Below are 22,528 nucleotides of genomic sequence, written 5' to 3'. Positions count from 1 at the left end.
ATCTCAAACAACTTTTCTTCGAGCCTTTTATCAAACTCCGTTTATGATTCAAGAATTGTGGTAATAATTATATGCATCACTGTTGCCTTTAGGATTTTTTATTTGTACTAGATCACTGCTGGGAACAAACAGAATTGGAAATTAAGCATAAATGAGACTAGCCCTTTTTTTTTGTTTTGTTTTTTAACTGTTTTTTCTGGCAATTCTAATTCTGCTATTTCTGTTTCAGAAACTTCTGGTTTTGGTACTACTACAAGCTTTCAGACATCAAATGATGCATTATGGTTTCTTTCATCTAAAAATGAGTGAGGAAAAGTCTACTTTAATCAGTGAAAGAGTAAACTATACTTTTGGAATGATTCATTGTATATTATAACTGATTTTTTGCTAATAGTTTATTTACTTCAATTCCACACAAACAGTGACGGCGGGGGGGGGGAGGGAGGGAGGAGAAATTTATATACTATCTGAAAATTTGGGATATTACAGGGTAAATTTGAGGAAGCTCAGATATTAAGTGAGTGAAGAATGGAATTCATTCTGCATAATTAGCAAAAGTGTGATTAAGGTACATCATCTAGCTACAACATATGTGATTTTTGTCACATCAATCACACCAAATGTTAATTTCACTAGCCAGAGTATGGGTTTAGCCAGGGGAGGAGGACAAAAATCTCAGCTGGGAGCAACTGCCCCCTTCTACTTTACTTTCTCTCCCACCCCACATGCAGGTAGGTGGGGTAGAGCACACGTGTCTTGTCACTGTGGTAAGGTAGTTGCTGGATCTCTAGTTATGATGCTGGGAGCTAAAGCTGAAAGGCATTTTTGCGCTCTGAAAGGGATTAATCCCCATATGACCAAATTAGAAAAATGCTCTGGGTTTTTTCACCTTTCACTCAGCCAGAATCTAGGTGTTCTGGTTTTGAGGGTTTAAATCACAACTGTCCCAATGTTGGCTGGTTCCAGTGGAGCGGGTGGGTTAGCAAGGGTCTGACAGAGGTTTCTGTAACCCAGTGGCCTGTTTGGGCATTGGTCCTGGGCACAATGTGCATGGTGAATGGGCACACATCTACGTCTCTCACAGCTTGTGGTTCATCTCAGCCTCTCTCCCTGACTTACTGGAAAGAAGGGGAGCAGGTTAGGACTCTGGATTCCAGTCAGAGTCCTTGAGCATGCCTGAGGGTGCAAAAGGAGGGTGGCTTCACAGTTACCCTCAGATTTACAGTCCAACCAGGCTATTGGTGTTCTTTGACATTCGTATCAGCACAACTTTGCAGGTGAGTTGTGGGCAGTCAATCCAGTTGGATTATAGTTTTAAATTAAGTTGGGGCCTCTGCATTTAACCATATTAGGCTGTCTGTCAGCATTTAGAAATCCAAAACCACACAAGAATTACAAGGTCACAACCTGAAACAAACATTTTTTTCATTATGCCTAGTGTTTAAGACACACACATACATGCAAAAGTTTTTGTTTAATTTTAAACAAACATTCCCATGTGTCAATTGTTGTCAGTGGCATTCCCAGGGGCCACTAAGAGCAGATTTAGCATTTGTTTTATAGCCACCTACAAACACTTCACATTTTCCAAGATTAGCCTCACTTGTACATCTCATTTGTCTAAACATTTAGCAATTTTTTAAATGAATTGCCATTTTTAGCTCAATAATGCAGTTTCCATTTTACTTAATAAAGCCTAATGCCCAGTGTAAACTGGAATCATGTTTCAAATATGCACATAGGTAATTTTTCATGGGAACTGGAACTGGTTTACCATATTCCTAGTAAAAAGAAAAGGAGGACTTGTGGCACCTTAGAGACTAACCAATTTATTAGAGCATAAGCTTTCGTGAGCTACAGCTCACTTCCTCAGATGCATATCGTGGAAACTGCAGCAGGCTTTATATATACACAGAGAATATGAAACAATACCTATTCCCACCCCACTGTCCTGCTGGTAATAGCTTATCTAAAGTGATTTCCAGCACAAATCCAGGTTTTCTCACCCTCCACCCCCCCACACAAATTCACTCTCCTGCTGGTGATAGCCCATCCTAAGTCGCTATCTTAAAACAAAAAAACTTCAAATCCAGACTCCAGCGAGAAACTGCTGAATTGGAATTCATTTGCAAATTGGATACTATTAATTTAGGCTTAAATAGAGACTTGGAGTGGCTAAGTCATTATGCAAGGTAGCCTGTTTCCTCTTGTTTTTTCCTACCCCCCCCCCCCCCAGATGTTCTGGTTTAACTTGGATTTTAACTTGAAGAGTGGTCAGTTTGGATGAGCTATTACCAGCAGGAGAGTGAGTTTGTGTGTGTATGGGGGTGGGGGGGATGTGAGAACCTGGATTTATGCAGGAAATAGCCCAGCTTGATTGTCATGCACATTGTGTAAAGAGTTGTCACTTTGGATGGGCTATCACCAGCAGGAGAGTGAATTTGTGGGGGGGGGTGGAGGGTGAGAAAACCTGGATTTGTGCTGGAAATCACTTTAGATAAGCTATTACCAGCAGGACAGTGGGGTGGGAATAGGTATTGTTTCATATTCTCTGTGTATATATAAAGCCTGCTGCAGTTTCCACGATATGCATCTGAGGAAGTGAGCTGTAGCTCACGAAAGCTTATGCTCTAATGAATTGGTTAGTCTCTAAGGTGCCACAAGTCCTCCTTTTCTTTTTGCGAATACAGACTAACACGGCTGCTACTCTGAAACCTGTCATATTCCTAGTAGTATTTATTAAAATGGAAAAGTATGCAACAATTTTACCAAGTAGTTCATAAGTAACAGAATGCAAATCGTAAGTTCTACGGCAGCGAAGGTGTCATACAAAGTTAACAAGAATAGAGAATATTTTTATTCTCCTATCATAAGTTTTACTGACAAAAAAATTGACATTTTTTCCCCCAGCTTTTAGAAGATTTCACCACATACCTCATTACGGTCATTGATGTAAAGAACTATTGAAAGTGACTCAAAATTGAAGTCAAATTTAAGAGTTGAATAATATTCCAAGGGAGGCTGTAATGCAGAAATATCTGTTTGTCCTGAAGTGAGACCAGGATCTGCAAATTGAAAGACAATTTCATACACTCACAACAACTTAATTTTGCTTTTAAAAACCAAGAAGTCTATTAGACTATGTCCCAAAAAGCTTAATAGTATCTTTCAAGTTCAGAAGGTTAAGACTGAATTAGTCCCAACAAAAAGCCCTCCTGATACAATTCAAGGACTGTGTCAAGATCATGCCTGGTAAACAGGACACAGTGTGAGACTGGAAAAATCAATGAACCAAAACTGGTTTATCAGAAACTAGGCCTAATTGGTACACAAAATGAGAGGATGGGCTATTCCACACATCATTCCCTTCTGGGGTCCTTTAAAAAAGTGATTTTGGGGAAAATACTGGCTACTGGAGCTGGCTTAACCACCTCCTGGGACCCTGAGCCTTTGTCATCCCAATATGAAAGATGTCCAGACCAGATGAGGCCAAAGACCCATATGACATTGTCAGCTTGACCAGCTCCAGCTGAATCCCATACATCTACTGGGATTAGAGTATTTGTCTCTCTGCCTGCCACATGTCCTTTTCCTGCCCCACCTTATTTCTTCTCTTTCCTATCCCACTCCTTTTTCCCCATGGTGTAATTATAAGCTGGCCAAGACTGTATATTTTGCAACACTGCTGTTACCCTGTGACCAGGAAGAGGCAATTAAAAGCAATGCTCTTTACAGCCTGATGCTGGTACACGTTTTCCAGTTCTGGACATGGTAGATAAGACCATGAGCTGTGCCTCTGTTTCTCCAAACAGCAACGTCTCCAACCAGAGACAGAAGCTGCATTTCCTATCTTTGCTTTTGTTTTCTCTTCCCTGTTGTGCATGTCTGCCTTGTTTTGTCTTCTAGGAAACTGGATAAGATTTTAACAGCAACATTAGCACCAACCCATATCTATCAACTTCTTCTCTTTTCTCCAAAAGAACAGCTATTATCGTCTTGACCGTCAAAGGAGGAGGTTTTTCCTTCTAAAACCTCTCTCCAACAAAAGGGAACAATGGATGGTGCTAAAATGAAATCCTTACTCAATACTTTAGATTTCAAATGTTTTAACGGATTTTCCCTCTTTTCTGTATCCATAATAAAAAGTTAAAAGAATTTTTAAAGGTGTGTTTGCAATGGTACTGAGCAATCTGAGATCTCTTTATATCAAGAGCTCTAAACCTTGTTTAAGGCTCTTTAATGTGGACAGTGACAGGATCTCGTTAACATCTTTGACTCTTTGGGTCCATATATTCCAGCTAATTACAACAGCACGCACATTTAAGGACATCTTTCAATCTATCTGGTTTTATCATTTAGGGTCTGCGTGGGTTGTCACTTTACCTGAAAAAACTACATCTATGGAAGCAATTTATTATAATGAATTGACAAATGAAACTTGTTTTACAAAAGCAATAAGTATAAATATCTTAATAAATATTGTTCAGTTTTTATTCAGCTTCATAGTAGTATCACTACGCTTCCCTTAGCTACAGATAACCAATGTTATACTTTCAAAGTACATGCAATTAACAACTGAAAACAGCTCATCTTTTTCTCAACTTGCCAAATTTTGGATTAAAGTTGTACCTTCACAGAGATGAGAATCACTTTGATCTTTTTCCTTTTTTGTTTTTTGAGCTTCTTGAAGGGTCTGTTGTGTAGCACTAGACTGGGAAGAAGCATCTCCAAGGTTATCCAGCAAAATTTTCATGAGGACAGTTAGGTCATCTTCACTGACAGCAATCTGTAAATTGTCAAACACAGCTATTTCCAGTGAAGACATTCAACACCACATATTGAGAACTTGCCTCTTCATTAGTAGTACCATCACCACATTATCCAACCTAGACACTTCAGTCCAATACATTCCATGTTAGTGAAGGTCTTTTCTTTCCAGCAATTCCTACCAACATTCTAATTAAGGGATGTTTCCTCTTTAAACAAGATTGTAATTTGATTGAAAAACACAATCTTGGCTGAAGAAGCCTAGAAATTCTAAGATGAAGAATATTTTTCCTTTTTCCAAGATGCCATTTGCTTCTTTTTGATTTAAACGAAAAGAACCTAATCCACCACTTTCAAACGCTTGCTGGCCCCACATAGCTTAATGACTATTTAATAAAAGAGTGAGTTAATTCATATGGAACAGAATTCCTTTGCCAATGAAAAAAAAAGCAGGCAACATTAAGTCTGGGAAGTGTTAAACTAGGACAACTCTTTTTATGACCGAGTAAATAAGTAATTCAACATTAAGGAATCCTAATGCAAAATAGAATGTTATGAATATATAATTATTAATACAATTTACGAGAAACAGCACTACACCTTTACAGGACAATTCTTAAAGTCTCTAGAAATGTATGCTGTTAACGCATTTAGGTTTTACAACATTTGAATAACTACATTGGGCCTCCTTTGGTGCCATGCCACTAATGGATTGTGGCCATAGGACAGACATCTCCAATCCCTGGCCAAAAGGGCCTGATACATCAATTCCCTCCTCCTTACTGGTACAGGGGTTAGGCAATCCCTACTCTGATTCCTGGCTAAAATTTGGGACTCTTGAGGCCATTAAAGTGGGACTCTTGCTACACTGTGAACATGATGGGGAAAGAAAGTGAGAGGATAAAGCTGAGGTCTGATGATTTCTCCTTACAATAAAAACTGATAAAGACTTAACATTCACTCAAATAACTGTGTAATACAGGGCAGTCAAACTAAGCGGAGTTTCAGAGCCTGCAGCTTAGCTTCTGGATTCTAGCAAAGCAGTTTTCTTTCTTGCTCTGATAAAGCAGCCAGGTTTGGTCTGCTTGTGGTAAGTTGCTGCATAATAAAGGAAAACTCATGTGGATGGATACAGCTGGCTATTAATCCAAAAGACTATGGTATCTGACCTTTGCCAGGATCAGTTGATCCTAAATACAGGCTTCATTTTATATTACTTAATTTATTGTATCATGCACCCAAATCATTAAGTATTGGCCATCTGACTACAATGAAGCCATACAACATCTGGCACCACAACTACATTAGATCACAGTCAGGCTGGAATTGTGCATGACTGGGAGACAGCCAAGGAACACCCTAGTACCAAATAAACCAGTATTCTGTAAATATCAAGAACCTAAAGTGCTACAAAACAAGTTCTGCCTAATCGTTACAAAAATCTATTACTACTTACAACACAACAATTAGTTTGCCGTGGCATTACCTGCATTGGTTTTAGGTCTCCTTTGATCCCAATTGCTGGAATATCGTGATACCACGCTGCAGCTAAATTTCTCTGAACTGACAAAACCAGATTTACTGGCTGTAAAATTTCAACATCTGGTTGAGAAGCAGTGGGTATAATACTCCTGAAAACACAAAGAAAAAGATTAAAGTAACATCTATTGAATCTCTGTTGACATACAGGTCTTCCCCTACTTCTCCACGAGTAGCTGGGAAATTAGAGAATGGAGCAGGTGAAAACCTAGATTTCTGCACAGAAACCATGCCCAAAAACAACAACTTGGAGCTTTGCCCTTCAGCCTTTTCATGGGACTGCAGCAATAAAGCCCATTCAAATCTGAACTCAGAACCATATCTTAAATGTTTTAGTTTATGTATTCATGAGAAAAGGATATAGTGGTTGCCACTAGCAAGTAAAGATTTCCACAGATATCACACAATCTCTGCAGTTGTGCACTTCTTTTCTATGTAAAGTATAGGGTAGTGCAGTATCACAGGTACCACTGTGCAATAACTGTAGGTAAACACTAGCTTGTCAGCAAAAACCACTGTGGCAAAGCCAACCATCGTATGCTCCTGGAGAATATATGGAATACATTCATCTCTAGTACTATACGTAACAAGAGTGTTTCCCATGCAATAATGTATTAATTTATTTCTACTGATTTTACATTTATGATGCAAAAAATAAAAGTATATAAAATGTGATAGAAGATATGAGCCTGTGTGTGAATGTATATCTGTATTCTGGTAGTGAAAGGTAGTGTCTTGATTGTAAGTTTACAAATTAACCACAAGACCCTTTATACTGTTCATGTGTCAATTCCAAAGAACCCAAGCCAAGTATTTTAAAAAAACCCAACAAAACAGTTTTGTCCTTCCAGGAAACCTAGGAATCCAACTCCTATCCTCTAAAAACAGTGTTAAATAGAACAGGAACTAAAGAAAATGTTTTTTTTAAAAGCAGATTTAACAGTTAACATACTGAGCCTCTTCAATCAACCACTTTGCTTTTCTGCTGCACAACTTCCCTCTCCCCCATGACATCTGTACAACCTGTTTAGGTATTACGTTTTTCGAGGCACAGGCCTTATTTTCTTACTCTATGCAGAGCTGTGTTGGCACTTTAACTGTTTTCCAACACTAATTATAAACATTCAGTATCAAGGGAAACACAGTAGTTTATACCTTGATAGCTTCAAATGAGTGAGCTGCACATCCATGCTGTCAATGACTGGAGGGACAGAAGATTTATCTGTGAAGTCCAATTTAAATTCATTCTGAACTCTGATCAAACCAAGATCTGCTACCAGAGCATTATGGGAGACCGAAGACTCAGGGATGACTAAAACTGGAGCTTTTAAGTTGATATCCATTGAAAGGCGGAAGCTCTTCTTAGCAAAATCTTTCATGCTGGAAGCAGCCATTTCTGCAGCCTGGACTGTAGCTGCACTCAGGGCTTCCTTTGCTGCTTGGAAATTGTTCAGGAAATTCTGTTGGAAAACAGCATTATCTCGCGTAGCACAAAAATAAACACTTTACATCAGGGTTCCCAAACTGTGGGCCATGACAGTCCTGGGTGGTCCGCTGGTGCAGCTATGGGTGGAGTTGGGGGTGGCATGGGAGGCAAAGCAGACAGTGACAGAGGGCAAAGTGGAGCCGCTGGGAAGAAGACGAGAAGCGGCCAGTCCTGAAAGGCAGCGGCTGGAGGGTTCGCAGCCATTCTGACTACGAGCCACCACACCCTGCCAATCCAAGAGCGTCAAGGACCCTGGAGTATTGGCCCCACAGCCCTCCCAGGGACTGGGGCTCAGAGAAGCTGCTGTTTCCACCTTGACAACGCCATGATCAGAATCATCATAGAGAATGGCCAGGCCTGCCCAAACACCTGCCACTGACAGCCCCTGAGCCTTTCCCTCATTCCTTGGCAGAGGGTGCCTGTGAAGCATGCCAGGATGCTGGGTGGGTGATTGAGGCAGAGCTGCCAGGTGACAAGCTCAAGGCACTCAATAGGCTGCTGAGGCAGAGGTTGTCAGTGGGCTGGCTGTCGCACCTGCCTTTGCGCTCTCGCTGGCCCTGGTCCCTGCTAAAATATAGTTAAGTTGCAGTTCACAATTCTTAAGTATCTGCCTCACTTACACGATCATCTGCTAGCTAAGATTCTAACTCATGGGTACTCAGTGTTGAATTCAACCCTACTTGGAACATGCATCTAAAGCAGGATGTACTGTGTACATTTATGTCTAGTAGTTGTACTTTTGGTTGATAAGGTATCTATATCTGAAGGGTTTACGCTCACATTCAACTATTCATACATGCTAAAACTAAGTCACCATATCACTCCTGTTCTTCATCATTCCCCTTCATATTTATCAACCTCTCACTGAGTGGTGCAACTTTTAAACATTATATGTTCAGGGTAAGGAACTTGGTCTTACATGTTTATGTTTCAGAGGCACAAAGTGAGTGAGGTAAAATCTTTTATTAGACTAACTTCTGCTGGTGAGAAAAGTTGGTCCAATAAAAGATTTTACCTCACCCAGCTTGTGTCTCTCATCTCCTGGGATCACCACATCTATAACAACACTGCATAAAACAGGTTTCTGTCTTGCATTCTTGGGCAGCACAGAAACTATTAACTGAAACTAAATGTATCAAATTATACATGCTAGTAACAACATCTTACCAGAAGTGACATGAAGAATTTATGGAGATAAACTATCTGAATGCAGCCCACTTTTAGACACATTTTACCATCCACTTTGGACATATCGGTGTAGTCTTCTCCTTCAGTAGCGTTTGGATAAAGGACCATTTTGAATCGAAACACTTCCTCTCCCACTATGGAGACAGCCTGGAAGAATTGAATTGAGCTATTTTATTAAAGATATGTATTTAGTATCCTAGAGTAACCCTTTGTTAATTCTGTCACAGCCCAAGAATGTAACACAAGCTGTCTAAAACAAATAGGATGTAACCACGAGTGGATTAACAAGCAATACATGTGACTTGGTGGTGATGGGGGACTTCAATCATCCAGACATCTATTGGGAAAATGTTAGAGCAGGGCAGAGATTATCCAACAAGTTTTTGGAATGCATTGGAGACAACTTTTTATTACAGAAGGTGAAGAAAGCAACAAAGGGAGAGGCTATTCTAGATTTAATTCAGACAAACAGAGATGAATTGGTTGAGAATTTGAAGATGGAAGGCACCTTGAAATGGTACCTAAGAAATGGTAGGAAGGCAAACAGTAGAATTAAGACAATGGTCTTTAACAAAGCAGACTTTAGCCAACTCAAAGAATTGGTAGGTAAGATCCCATGGAAAACAAGTCTAAGGGATAAAACAGCGTTCAGGAGAGTTGGCAGTTCTTTAAAGAGACATTATTAAGGACACAAGCGCAAACCATCCCAATACTGAGGAAAGCTGAGATGTATAATGAGGGACAACCCTGTCTTAACCAGGAGATCTTTAATGACCTGAAATGCAAGAGAGTCATAGAAGAAGTGACAGGTTTCAGAGTAGCAGCTGTGTTAGTCTGTATTCACAAAAAGAAAAGGAGTACTTGTGGCACCTTAGAGACTAACAAAGAAGTGGAAACCAGTGCAAATTATGAAGGATGAATATTAAGAAAAACATCACAAGCATGTAAGGACAAAATGAGAAAGGTCAAGACACAAAATGAGAGGCAAACAGTAACAAGAAAACATTTTACCAATACATTAGAAACAAGAGGAAGACAGAGGACAAGGTAGGCCCATTACTCAATGGGGAAGAAAAGAGGGTAATAGAAAATGCAGCGTGAAATGCCTTTTTTGTTTCCATTTTCACCAAAAAAATTTAGCAGTGATCAGACGACTAATATGGTCAACATCAGTGTAAATGGGATAGGAGCTGAGGCTCAAACTGGAAAACAACAAGTTCAGAATTACACAGACAAATTTGATATCTTCAAGTCAGCAGGGCCTGACAAAGTACATCTTAGAAGGATCTTGCTAAAGGAATCTCAGAGACATTAGTGATTATCTTTGAGAACTGGTGGACAGTAGCTATCAATGGTTCATAGACAAGCTGGAAAGGCATGTCAAGTGGGATCCTGTAAGGATCTGTCCTGAGTCCGGTTCTATTCAATATCTTCATAAAGATTTGGAAAATGGCAGAGAGAGTATACTTAAAGTCTGAGGACAACACCAAGCTAGGAGGGGATTAGACAGGACAGAATTAGAATTGAAAATGATCTTAAACTGAAGAAATGGTCTGAACTAAATAGGATACAATTCAGTAAGGACAAATGCATAGTACTATGCTTAGGAAGGAATAATCAACTGCACAAATACAAAATGGAAAATGACTGCGTAGGAAGGAATACTGCAAAAATTATATGGGGGTTACAGTGGATCACAAAGAGTCAACAATTAAATACTGTCACAAAAAAATAGCAGGTTTCAGAGTAACAGCCGTGTTAGTCTGTATTCGCAAAAAGAAAAGGAGTACTTGTGGCACCTTAGAGACTAACCAATTTATTAGAGCATAAGCTTTCGTGAGCTACAGCTCACTTCCTCAGATGCATATCGTGGAAACTGCAGCAGGCTTTATATATACACAGAGAATATGAAACAATACCTATTCCCACCCCACTGCAAACATTCTGGGACATATTAGCAAAAGTGTTCTAAGCCAGAGACATGAGAAGAGATTCTTCCACTGTACTCAGTACTGATAAGTCATCAGCTGGAGCATTGTGTCCAGGTCTTGGCACCACAGTTCGGGAAAGATGTGGAGAAACACCAGAGGTAAGCAACAAAAGTGGTCCAAGGTCTAGAAAATATGATCTTGAGGAGAAATTTGATAAGAGTCTTCAAGTACATAAAAGGTTGTTATAAAGAGGAAAATAAATTCTTCTCCTTAGCCACTGAGGACAGGACAAGTAGAATGGGCTTAAATTTGCAGCAAGGGCGATTTAGGTTAGATATTAGGAAAAGTTTCCTAACTGAAAGGGTAGTTAAGCACTGAAATAAATTACATGGGGGTGAAAGGGCGTGGAATCTCTGATCACTAGAGGTTTTAAGAACAGGTTAGACAAACACCTGTCAGGATGGTCTGCATGACCTATCGAGGTATCTTTCAGTCCTATGATTCTATGTTTAATACAGCAAATGATGGATACACAAGTTTGAGTGAATCCAGTCAATTCTATTATCTCATTTAGCCATTTCTGGATTACTGGAGATTTTAGTCATTTTGCCAAAAGGTAAATCAGAACACTAGCCTAAGCAAATTATGAAATGTTCAAAAGAAAATAGAAAAGGAGTACTTATGGCACCTTAGAGACCAACCAATTTATTTGAGCATGAGCTTTCGTGAGCTACAGCTCACTTCATCGGACTAACCAATTTATTTGAGCATGAGCTTTCGTGAGCTACAGCTCACTTCATCGGATGCATACTGTGGACAGTATGCATCCGATGAAGTGAGCTGTAGCTCACGAAAGCTCATGCTCAAATAAATTGGTTAGTCTCTAAGGTGCCACTAGTACTCCTTTTCTTTTTGCGAATACAGGCTAACACGGCTGTTACTCTGAAACCTGTCAAAAGAAAATATTTTACTTTCCTGATTTAAATGTAGTTTATAAACTCAGTTTTTTAACTTGACAATTTTTGAAGCAACACATTTGTCTTCCACATACATATCTCGATAAAATTGATTAAGCAATTGATTGTGCTCTGTTTAGTCATACAGTATCTTTTTTAAAAAAATCATAATTTTCATAATCTTCTCTCATTGCACAAGTCACCTTTTTATGAATGGTCTTTGGATCAACATTTGTGATTATGATGTCTTCAAGTCTGGAAAAAACCTTTATCTTTTTAGTTTTCATAGAAACAGAAGCATCCATTCCTGATGAAAAAAATCCAATTTTAGTTCATAGTAACAACAGGTAATCCATTTTTGCTAAAATTCAAAAAAGAATGTAACAAGCTGTTCAGCCTTAGGAGTTTCTGATCTAACCATTTACTTGATGCCCTCTACCACATATTCGTAGATTAGTGATGAAGAGACAAGACCATTTCTAACTTCCTCTGAAAATACAGGGTTGAGTACCAGTTACTAACACTGATGAGTGCCTAACTCTTAGAGAATTTCAAGTCCACAGCATTTCTAGTGAGTTAGCAACTCAAGGTTTTTTCAATTCACCCTATTAAAAACTAAGCACTTGTGTATCTTTGGCAAATACATTTTCCTCCATCACACATGTATCTTGGCTATTAAAAATCTCAGATTAATGCTCAGTTGCTCTCTCATCTCCTGTTACAAATTTAAGTAAATGCTATTGAAATATTGATGTATAACTTCTACAGTAGCTTTTTGAAACTTAGGGGGGAAAAGCAATGATGCATCTCCTTAAATTCTACTAGTCAAAATACTTAACTGATAACTTACCTTGTATTTTAATGTCTGCAATGTTACATTTCTGATCACAGACAAAAATGTTGAATGCATTCAACTTCACAGTAAGTTTCAAGTCATATACATCTTCATGGGCTGCACCACTAGATACTACGTAGCAGAAAGAACCATGGTCAGAAGAGGGCACATTCATCCCAGTAATTTAACAGATGCAAAACATCTTGTAGTAATTAAGGTTTATATATACACACACTGTTCAAAAGTTATCTGTTGCAACACCTTGGAAATCTTAACTCTATTTGACCAAAGCTACAGCAAAATCTGATTACATTGTGTAGAAGACTGATAATTGTTCTGGGACAAGAACAGCAGCCAAATGAAATATAGGCATAGCAATCACTTCAAAACAGAATATGGTTACATTTTCCATATTTGTCCTCATTTGAAACTTTCTCTGAGAATAGTATAATTCCAAACACAATTAGTAGTTTATTCTTTACATATTCAGGAAAGAAAACTAGACTTCACAGTGTGGTGAGAAATCACCCTCAACACTGTCTATCCTAGACAGGAAGGGAAGCCTGCAGGTGTAGGGAGAAAAGCAGCTCCTAAGACACAGACCAAGACCAATTAGGACAGTCAGTCAATTTCAAGCTCAAGCCTATCAGGCTTAAAAACAACCCTTAAAAACGGCCAAACTAGCCAATCCTTAAATAGCTTCTAACAAAACTCTCTTTACTGCCCCCATCACTAGGTTACAGGCAGCACTTGCTGATATGAGCGTTTAGGATTCCCCTTATAAACTGTGTTTCCGTATAGTCAGAAAGTTGGCAAATACACGGTGAAGTTTGGTTGATTTCAAAAGATACAAGCATTCATATAGAATTGTCATATTAGGCAGCAAGAGGACGTAGTGGCACATACACTTATGAAGCACTAAACTTCAGGTATGTTTCACTGCTGTAATGTGTAGTGAGTTTTGATGAGTCACAGTTCAGTGAGGGCATCTGACAACGAAGCCTCATCCTCTGCAGCTCCAAGTTTTATAGGACGTTCGACTGGCCTTTTCAACTTGTCATGCTGTCTCCTTCAGTGAGATGTTAAGGCTACCAACAATTTCTTGCTACATGTTTGAAAAATGCAATGAAGGGGTATAAATATTATGGCAGCTAACTTGTCATATTTTTCGAGAAGCACCCTTGTTTTTCCACAACCACTGTTAATGTTCAATTAGAATACTACTCTATCTACCTATAAGGAATAGTAAAGAAAGGTATTTGTCAAGTGACCAGTTTTAATTCATTCAGGTAATTAAAGTTATGCAAGAAGCTAATGGGGAAGAAGTGGGAGTGTGAAATGATCATAGATAACCTCACTAATTCATACTAATGAAATAGCTTAACCATTGATAAAGCCGGGTTTGTTTATTTTAGACTTTTGGTGGATGTGAATGTCAGGCAAATTAACCAGTCTATAAAAATGAATTCACTATTTGGGAAAATACCTAATGGTAGTAGTATTTGTGGAACAAGAAAGTGTTTAGCAATTACCAAAAAGAAGATTCAATATCCTTAGAAACTCATCTGTGATTTTTGTTCAAACAGATATTTAACATTGTGATTTACGATTGTCTTTTTCCAGGTACAACCAGGTGTGTCACTAATGTGTTGCCAGATGAACGACAAAAGAGTTCTGTGTTGCTTGCAAACAAAGTTGATTAACAGCAGCTGGCATGCTATTGCACCACAAATAAAGATATGGAATTTCCAATATCACAATACCTGCTTTGATAACAGCGCTTTTTTGTTCCTCTCGTTGAGGTTTTGGGTCAAATCCTTTATCAGAGCTGGTAAGGCCACCTGATGGAACACTGTATGTGACAAAGTTCATGATGGAAAGTAAGGCTTCTGTGTGGAGTATTAGATCCAAAGATGAAAAGGACACCTGACATGATATGTGTGTGAGAGAGAGAGAGAAAAATGGTAATATTAATGAAAACGTATCATACTGGTATGTTATGTCTTTGTATGACTAATTCAAAATTATCACCACTGAAATGTAGAAAAAATTACTTACTCTCTACTTATGTAATCCGACATTTTTGACCAACGTAGCATTGCATAGCAATAGAGAAGAAAGACGCCAAAATGCTGTCACATCAAAGCTTAGAATGATACAAGACAATCCTACAAGGACATTATACCACCTTCTGTGCCAAACATAAAATCTACTATTTGATGTGAACCTGCATTTTTAACTAGCGCTACTTAGGTGAATATAATATACAGTCTTAATACTACTTTATACTGCTTAATCCTTCTCCATGTCACAGCTCAGGGCCAGAAAGCACTGCATGTTTAATTATGGCTCTGAAAAAGCCAACCAAGGACACACAGCTGTTTCTGTCTAGAGCACCTACTACATCTAGGTGAAGTTCTGGGATAATAAAAGGCTTCAAACAACGCATCCACAATGGAGGGTGAGCTATAGTGGTTGTCACTAAAATCTATACCGTTAAAATATGACAGAACGTAAGCTAGCATGGTATTGCCTTGTACTATAGTAACTTTTGGCAAATATTTATTTTATTATAACCATGGCCTCTCTGGCCTTCCCCCCTCATCTCTGAAGTGCATATTTCAACACTTAATGAGATTCAAAAGGTGACTTGCCCCTGCAAAGAAGCAAGTAGTCTTCTATACTACAGCTGCACTGGAGCTGCTCACTGTCGTCCATGTGATCCATGTGTACAGAGCTTGCTTGCTTGCTTTAAAAGGATATTGAAAGGGGGTGGGAAAATAGAGCTGAGCTAGCTCACCTGGGGTGCAATCTATCCACCAAGGCAACATTGTGAAGAATTCTTCCTCCAAGCAAGGAGTAGCCTCTTTGTGACACTGTCTCCCGTGTTCCACTTGGGATAGTACACTGCTCGAGCCTGCTTGGCTCATGTCATAATTTAAAAGCCACCCAGTCCAGAGCGTTTACATAGCACAACTGTTCCTTCCCACTCTGGCTCTATGAGCTTTTACTTTTCTACTACAAATATATTCCCATGTGATATATTAACAAGTTTACTACTCTAGAGTACAACACTTCCTCACTTTTAGCAAATCACATCCCACAAACACTATTGTCAGAAATTGGCATTGTCACTTAGCTAAGAACAGATTAAAAATTCATCAGTTCCCATTTAAAAATGAATAATCAATTCTAGACACACCATTTTTCACGTTACCTTAAAACCAAGTGTACTTTAAAAAAAGATATTTTTAGTTAATCTTTCAAAATAAATTACATATTAACATAGGAACTCACCTAAAAAGCTTGCTGAAGTCTACGTACTTATACTTACGTTGACAGCTTGTTTGGTATTTTTGTAAGTACTGGTAAAGTCTGGTCCATCTGCATCAGCCTATAAAAAGAGTCAAGACTGAAGCACACAGTAACAATATCTGTATTTTAACAGATGAAGTACGAAGTTGAAACTGAAATAAGGTGCCAATTTTTAACCATAAGAATAATTAATCGAAGGAAAAGATTACAAAGGTACATAATCAATTCACCATTGCTCAGAGACCTTAAAATTAAGACTGGATGTCTTTCTAAACAATACCTCCTTTGCCATCATAAGTTAATGGGGTCTATGTGCAAATTTACTGGGTGAAATTCTATAGCCTATCTTAAATTAGGGGGTTAGAATAAACAACTACAATAGCCCCTCTTGCCTTCAAATCTACAAACTACCTAACAGCCATTCTGAAAATACCATAATAAGCTCTCAAAACTGGAGACTCTCATACAAAACCAACCTTCCACACAAACTTCCACGTGGCTGGACTTTACAAAAACAAGATAAGACAAGCCATTTACAATGCACACTTTACTTCTTTACAGAGGAAAAAGGACAGTAAACTATCTAAACTCCTACGTGACACAGGGGGCTACAAGAGTGGTAGCCTTAATTCACCCAACAATATTGTTCATCTATCCAACCACACACTTAGCCCGACAGAAGAGTCTGTCCTATCTCAGGGACTCTCTGCACCACCACCCCCACGCATATGATAAAGTTCTGCGGTGATCTGGAAACCTACTTTCGACTTCTCCGACTCAAGGAATATTTTCAACACACCACTGAACAGAGCATTGACCTGCAGGAACCCTCCTACCAACACTACAAGCAGAAGAATTCTGTGTGGACTCCTCCCGACGGTCAAAATGACAGGCCTATTTCCTGGTGCAAGTGCTGGAGGAACCAACTAGGGGCAGAGCTCTTCTTGACCTGCTGCTCACAAACCAGGAAGAATTAGTAGGGGAAGCAAAAGTGGATGGGAACCTGGGAGGCAGTGACCATGAGATGGTCGAGTTCAGGATCCTGACACAAGGAAGAAAGGAGAGCAGCAGAATACGGACCCTGGACTTCAGAAAAGCAGACTTTGACTCCCTCAGGGCAGGATGGGCAGGATCCCCTGGAGAATAACATGAGGGGGAAAGGAGTCCAGGAGAGCTGGCTGTATTTTAAAGAATCCCTATTGAGGCTACAGGGACAAACCATCCCGATGTGTAGAAAGAATAGTAAATATGGCAGGCGACCAGCTTGGCTTAACAGTGAAATCCTTGCTGATCTTAAACACAAAAAAGAAACTTACAAGAAGTGGAAGACTGGACAAATGACCAGGGAAGAGTATAAAAATATTGCTCGGGCATGCAGGAGTGAAATCAGGAAGGCCAAATCACACTTGGAGTTGCAGCTCGCAAGAGATGTTAAGAGTAACAAGAAGGGTTTCTTCAGGTATGTTAGCAACAAGAAGAAAGTCAAGGAAAGCGTGGGCCCCTTACTGAATGAGGGAGGCAACCTAGTGACAGAGGATGTGGAAAAAGCTAATGTACTTAATGCTTTTTTTGCCTCTGTCTTCACGAACAAGGTCAGCTCCCAGACTACTGCACTGGGCAGCACAGCATGGGAAGGAGGTGACCAGCCTTCTGTGGAGAAAGAAGCGGTTCGGGACTATTTAGAAAAGCTGTACGAGCTCAAGTCCATGGGGCCGGATGCACTGCATCCGAGAGTGCTACAGGAGTTGTTGGATGTGATTGCAGAGCCATTGGCTATTATCTTTGAAAACTCGTGGCGATCGGGGGAAGTCCCGGAAGACTGGCAAAAGGCTAATGTAGTGCCCATCTTTAAAAAGGGGAAGATCCTGGGAACTACAGGCCAGTCAGCCTCTCCTCAGTCCCTGGAAAACTCATGGAGCAGGTCCTCAAGGAATCAATTCTGAAGCACTTACACGAGAGGAAAGTGATCAGGAACAGTCAGCATGGATTCACCAAGGGCAAGTCATGCCTGACTAATCTAATTGCCTTCAATGATGAGATAACTGGCTCTGTGGATGAGGGGAAAGCAGTGGACGTGTTGTTCCTTGACTTTAGCAAAGCTTTTGACACGGTCTCCCACAGTATTCTTGCCAGCAAGTTAAAGAAGTATGGGCTGGATGAATGGACTGTAAGGTGGATAGAAAGTTGGCTAGACTGTTGGGCTCATCGGGTAGTGATCAATGGCTCCATGTCTAGTTGGCAGCCGGTATCAAGTGGGGTGCCCCAAGGGGCGGTCCTGCAGCCAGTTTTGTTCAATATCTTCATAAATGATCTGGAGGATGGTGCGGATTGCACCCTCAGCAAGTTTGCAGATGACACTAAACTGGGAGGAGAGGTAGCTACGCTGGAGGGTAGGGATAGGATACAGAGGGACCTAGACAAATTGGAGGATTGGGCCATAAGAAATCTGATGAGGTTCAACAAGGACAAGTGCAGAGTCCTGCACTTAGGACGGAAGAATCCCATGCACTGCTACAGACTAGGGACCGAATGGCTAGGCAGCAGTTCTGCAGAAAAGGTCCTAGGGGTTACAGTGGATGAGAAGCTGGATAGGAGTCAACAGTGTGCACTTGTTGACAAGGCCAATGGCATTTTGGGATGTATAAGTAGGGGCACTGCCAGCAGATCGAGGGACGTGATCGTTCCCCTCTATTCAACTTTGGTGAGGCCTCATCTGGAGTACTGTGTCCATTTTGGGCCCCACACTTCAAGAAGGATGTGGAAAAATTGGAAAGAGTCCAGCGGAGGGCAACAAAAATGATTAGGGGTCTGGAACACATGACTTATGAGGAGAGGCTGAGGGAATTGGGATTGTTTAGTCTGCGGAAGAGAAGAATGAGGGGAGATTTGATAGCTGCTTTCAACTACCTGAAAGGGGGTTCCAAAGAGGATGGATCTAGACTGTTGTCAGTGGTACCAGATGACAGAACAAGGAGTAATGGTCTCAAGTTGCTGTAGGGGAGTTTTAGGCTGGATATTAGGAAAAACTTTTTCACTATGAGGGTGGTGAAACACTGGAATGCGTTACCTAGGGAGGTGGTGGAATCTCCTTCCTTAGAAGTTTTTAAGGTCAGGCTTGACAAAGCCCTGGCTGGGATGATGTAGTTGGGGATTGATCCTGCTTTGAGCAGGGGGTTGGACTAGATGACCTCCTGAGATCCCTTCCAACCCTGATATTCTATGATTCTATGATACGTAAAAGGATAAATGGACACAAATCAGATATCAGGAATGGTAACATACAAAAGCCAGTAGGAGAACACTTCAATCTCCCTGGACACTCAACAACAGATTTTAAAGTAGCCATACTTCAACAAAAAAAACTTCAAAAAAGAGACTTCAAGGAGAAACTGCTGAGCTACAATTCATTTGCAAACGTAACACCAACAATTTGGGCTTGAATAGGAACTGGGAGTGGTTGGCTCACTACAAAAGCAACTTTCCCTCTCTTGGTATTGACAACTCCTCATCAATTATTGGGAGAGGAACACATCCACCCTGACTAAACTGGCCTTCAACATTCGTTCTCCACTTGTAAGGTAACTCCCTTCTCTTCATGTGCCAACATATATTTATGCTTGTTTCTGTAATTTTCACTCCATGCATCTGAAGTGGGGTTTTTACCCATTTATGCCCAAATAAATCTGTTAGTCTGTATCCACAAAAACAACGAGGAGTCCGGTGGCACCTTAAAGACTAACACGGCTACCCCTCTGATACATAAGCAGCTTGATCTCTTGTTCGTTACAATTATGTACTTCCAGATTAAAAAGACAAAGAAACGCACTAAGAGAAAGGAATGCACTAGTGTTAAGGACTACTGAACTGAGATGGTGTCCTCAACTTTGTCCCTAATAACCACATACCTTCTGAAAGATATCCTGCATTGTAGGTTCTCTCTTCTTATAACTAAATCTACATTTATAGCTCACTCCCCCATGAGAGGCTGCCTTGTTCAGAGTCCATTCCCCACAATTTGTGAACCCTACTGAGCCAGTACCACTATTAAAGGGGCACCTGCCACACAAATAGGTATGAGCAAATGTTCCATTCCATTTAACAGAGCATTCTTGCAAAGAAGGTTGTTCCTTGTGTGATGAATTGAGAGTTCTGTCTCTACCACTTTTGAGCTGTGGACGGTTTTAAGAAATTGTATCATGAAAAGTCTACATGTATGTGGATGCCCCATGAGTTAACAGGGTTCTATTGTGAGTCTGTCAGGCCAGAGACTACAGTGAGTCGTCAGCACTCAAGGAACATCTATTTAAAAGTAAAGTATCTTGGGACAATGTGATTGCTCAAACTGGCAGAAGAAACTTCCACTTCTTGTCTGAAGGAAAAGGAGTTTGTAAGTGCAAAGCTAACAGGAGGAAAATAAAAGAAGCAGGTGACTCCCAGCAAGAATTTATAAAGGGACTCATGGGCAGGAGCTGTGGGGGGGAGAGATCCATTTTGCATCAGATTAAGGTAAGAGGCTGCTGGGGAATGTGAAGGGTCACTGTTCTGCACCCAGAGAGCTAGGCATCTGGACAGTCAGTTCCGACGCTTCCAAAGACAGCTTCAAATAGAAGGTCTGCATCTTGAAAGTGCATCTAGACACCCTAAAATTGAGGCAGTGGCTAGATTCTGCTCAGACTCCAGAAGTATAATACACCATTGGGAATCCAAAGCACATGAGGCTTGGATTCCTCACACAGAAATGCTAGTGGACGGCCAGGAAGGGGTGCTTGCTAGGATCTGACATCTTGTTCCCAGTGGGAGAGGATACATTCAATCATTTGGAAGATATTGCTTTCAATTACTTCATATTGATTCTTCACTTCAGCAAGCACTATGCTTGCTAGTGTAAGAGCAGAAAGCAGATTTTATTCTTGAAAATTGACAACTGGCACAGGACTTTGATCATTTAGATCCCAATCCTTCAAATACTTCTGCCTGTGATTGAAGTTTAATGCAGGTGTGTTTGCAGTATCAGGGCTTTAAAACTGGTTAAAATAATCCAGAGGTTTAAATAAAGACTATACTAAAACCTTTATGTATTCCATTTTCAGAAGGTGTTCACCAGTCTCATCTGAAGAATTAATAATATGAAGAGGATCTCCTTTTGAGTCTGTAGACAAAAGGGCACATATACATTTATATTACTTCAAATCACTCTGTCTCACATACACGTTTTATAAGAAAGCAAGCTCCCATGCAAATGCTTTAACTGTTAACTGACTCAGCTATTGAAAGTGAACAAGTAATGGGTCATAATGAAAATAATTTTAAGTAGTCATTTTCAGTTTAAAGACCACTGATCAAGTGGCATCTAATGAAAATAAATATTTTATGTAATTTTATCCAAGTAATGCTCTTGGTCGTTTTTATACTATGTTAAACCCAGAAAAAATTTCAGTTTGGAAAAACTGTGCATTTCCCACTGCTACTTCTATATCGTAGCAAAAATCAGAATCACTACTTAGTTATTTCAATTATACATCTAACACTGCAAAAAAAAGACCAGTAGCAGCATGTTTCAGAAACCAGATCAGCTGTCTCAAGTTCATGCAACAGGACTAAAAATAGTAGCGCAGATCTTCAGGCTCCGCCTGGAGCCCAGGCTCTGAAAACTCCATGAGGGACAAGGGTCCCAAAGCCCAGGCTTCAGCCCAACCCTGAACATCTACACTGTATTTTTAGCCCCATAGTGTGAGCCCAAGTCAGTTAACCAAGGATCTGGGACCTGCTGCCACACGCTGTTTTTTTGTTGGTTGCTTGGGTTTTTTTGTTTGTTTGTTTTCAGTGTAGACACACCCTTAGGGGAAAAAAGTCTTCCTTTTGGGCTCAAATTTACTTACGGATTTTTCCTTATTTAAAAACACACAAAAAATGCTGGAGTTCTCATCTTAACATATATCTATTACTGAGTAGTACTTTAGCTGGGTATGAAGTCATACAACTAAAATTAAACTTTCACTGAAAACTTTTTTTTAGCATTTACTTTGGGAAACAGTACAGCTATCAAATAATTATTACACTATATAATATTAAGGTTGCACAATTAAATTGACAGTTTGTCTTCATTGTGTTGTTAGCTCAAGCTATCACCTGAGTTTTGTTCTTAGACTCATACTCAAAACCATCTGGCTCAAATTAAGTGGTGCTTTAAGCTCGAGCTAGCTGGCCCGACAGAAAGGGTTGAAGCTCCAACATTGCTGAGAATGCAGCAGCATGAGTTAAAACTCATCATTTGCTAACCTAATCACTCTGTATCTCAAGTGCTGGTTTGCGGTGTGGTTGCTCTCACTGGAGCTGTTACTCCATTTGAACTAGCTTAAGTGTATTAACTCAAGCTAACTTTTTCACCAAAGACAAGCTCTTAGACTATTAAAGGCTGACTTATTGAAGCACCATTACCTAAGGGCAATGTCACAAAGTTAATGTTGCTGTAGAAATTCATTTCTGCACTTCTAAAATTTTTAACTGTACA

General features: G+C 39.9%; 1 protein-coding gene across 1 annotated transcript in view; it reads right to left on the bottom strand.

Annotated features, from left to right (window-relative positions):
- Positions 1–22,528, bottom strand: part of VPS13C (vacuolar protein sorting 13 homolog C) — a 193,382-nt gene that overhangs the window by 86,116 nt on the left and 84,738 nt on the right. The window contains exons 38-47 of the mRNA XM_084641188.1: positions 21,087–21,166; positions 16,037–16,096; positions 14,466–14,628; positions 12,718–12,834; positions 12,071–12,174; positions 8,960–9,127; positions 7,462–7,766; positions 6,254–6,398; positions 4,630–4,786; positions 2,935–3,065 (exon numbers count right to left, since the gene is read on the bottom strand). Of these exons, the coding sequence (XP_084497314.1) occupies positions 2,935–3,065; positions 4,630–4,786; positions 6,254–6,398; positions 7,462–7,766; positions 8,960–9,127; positions 12,071–12,174; positions 12,718–12,834; positions 14,466–14,628; positions 16,037–16,096; positions 21,087–21,166 (1,430 nt within the window). The remainder of the gene's footprint in view (positions 1–2,934; positions 3,066–4,629; positions 4,787–6,253; positions 6,399–7,461; positions 7,767–8,959; positions 9,128–12,070; positions 12,175–12,717; positions 12,835–14,465; positions 14,629–16,036; positions 16,097–21,086; positions 21,167–22,528) is intronic.

Source organism: Lepidochelys olivacea (assembly GCF_965140295.1).
Source record: "Lepidochelys olivacea isolate rLepOli2 genome assembly, chromosome: 10".
Taxonomy (NCBI): domain Eukaryota; kingdom Metazoa; phylum Chordata; order Testudines; family Cheloniidae; genus Lepidochelys; species Lepidochelys olivacea.
The sequence above is the reverse complement of the archived record's forward strand: the minus strand, read 5'-3'. Positions and strand labels throughout refer to the sequence as shown.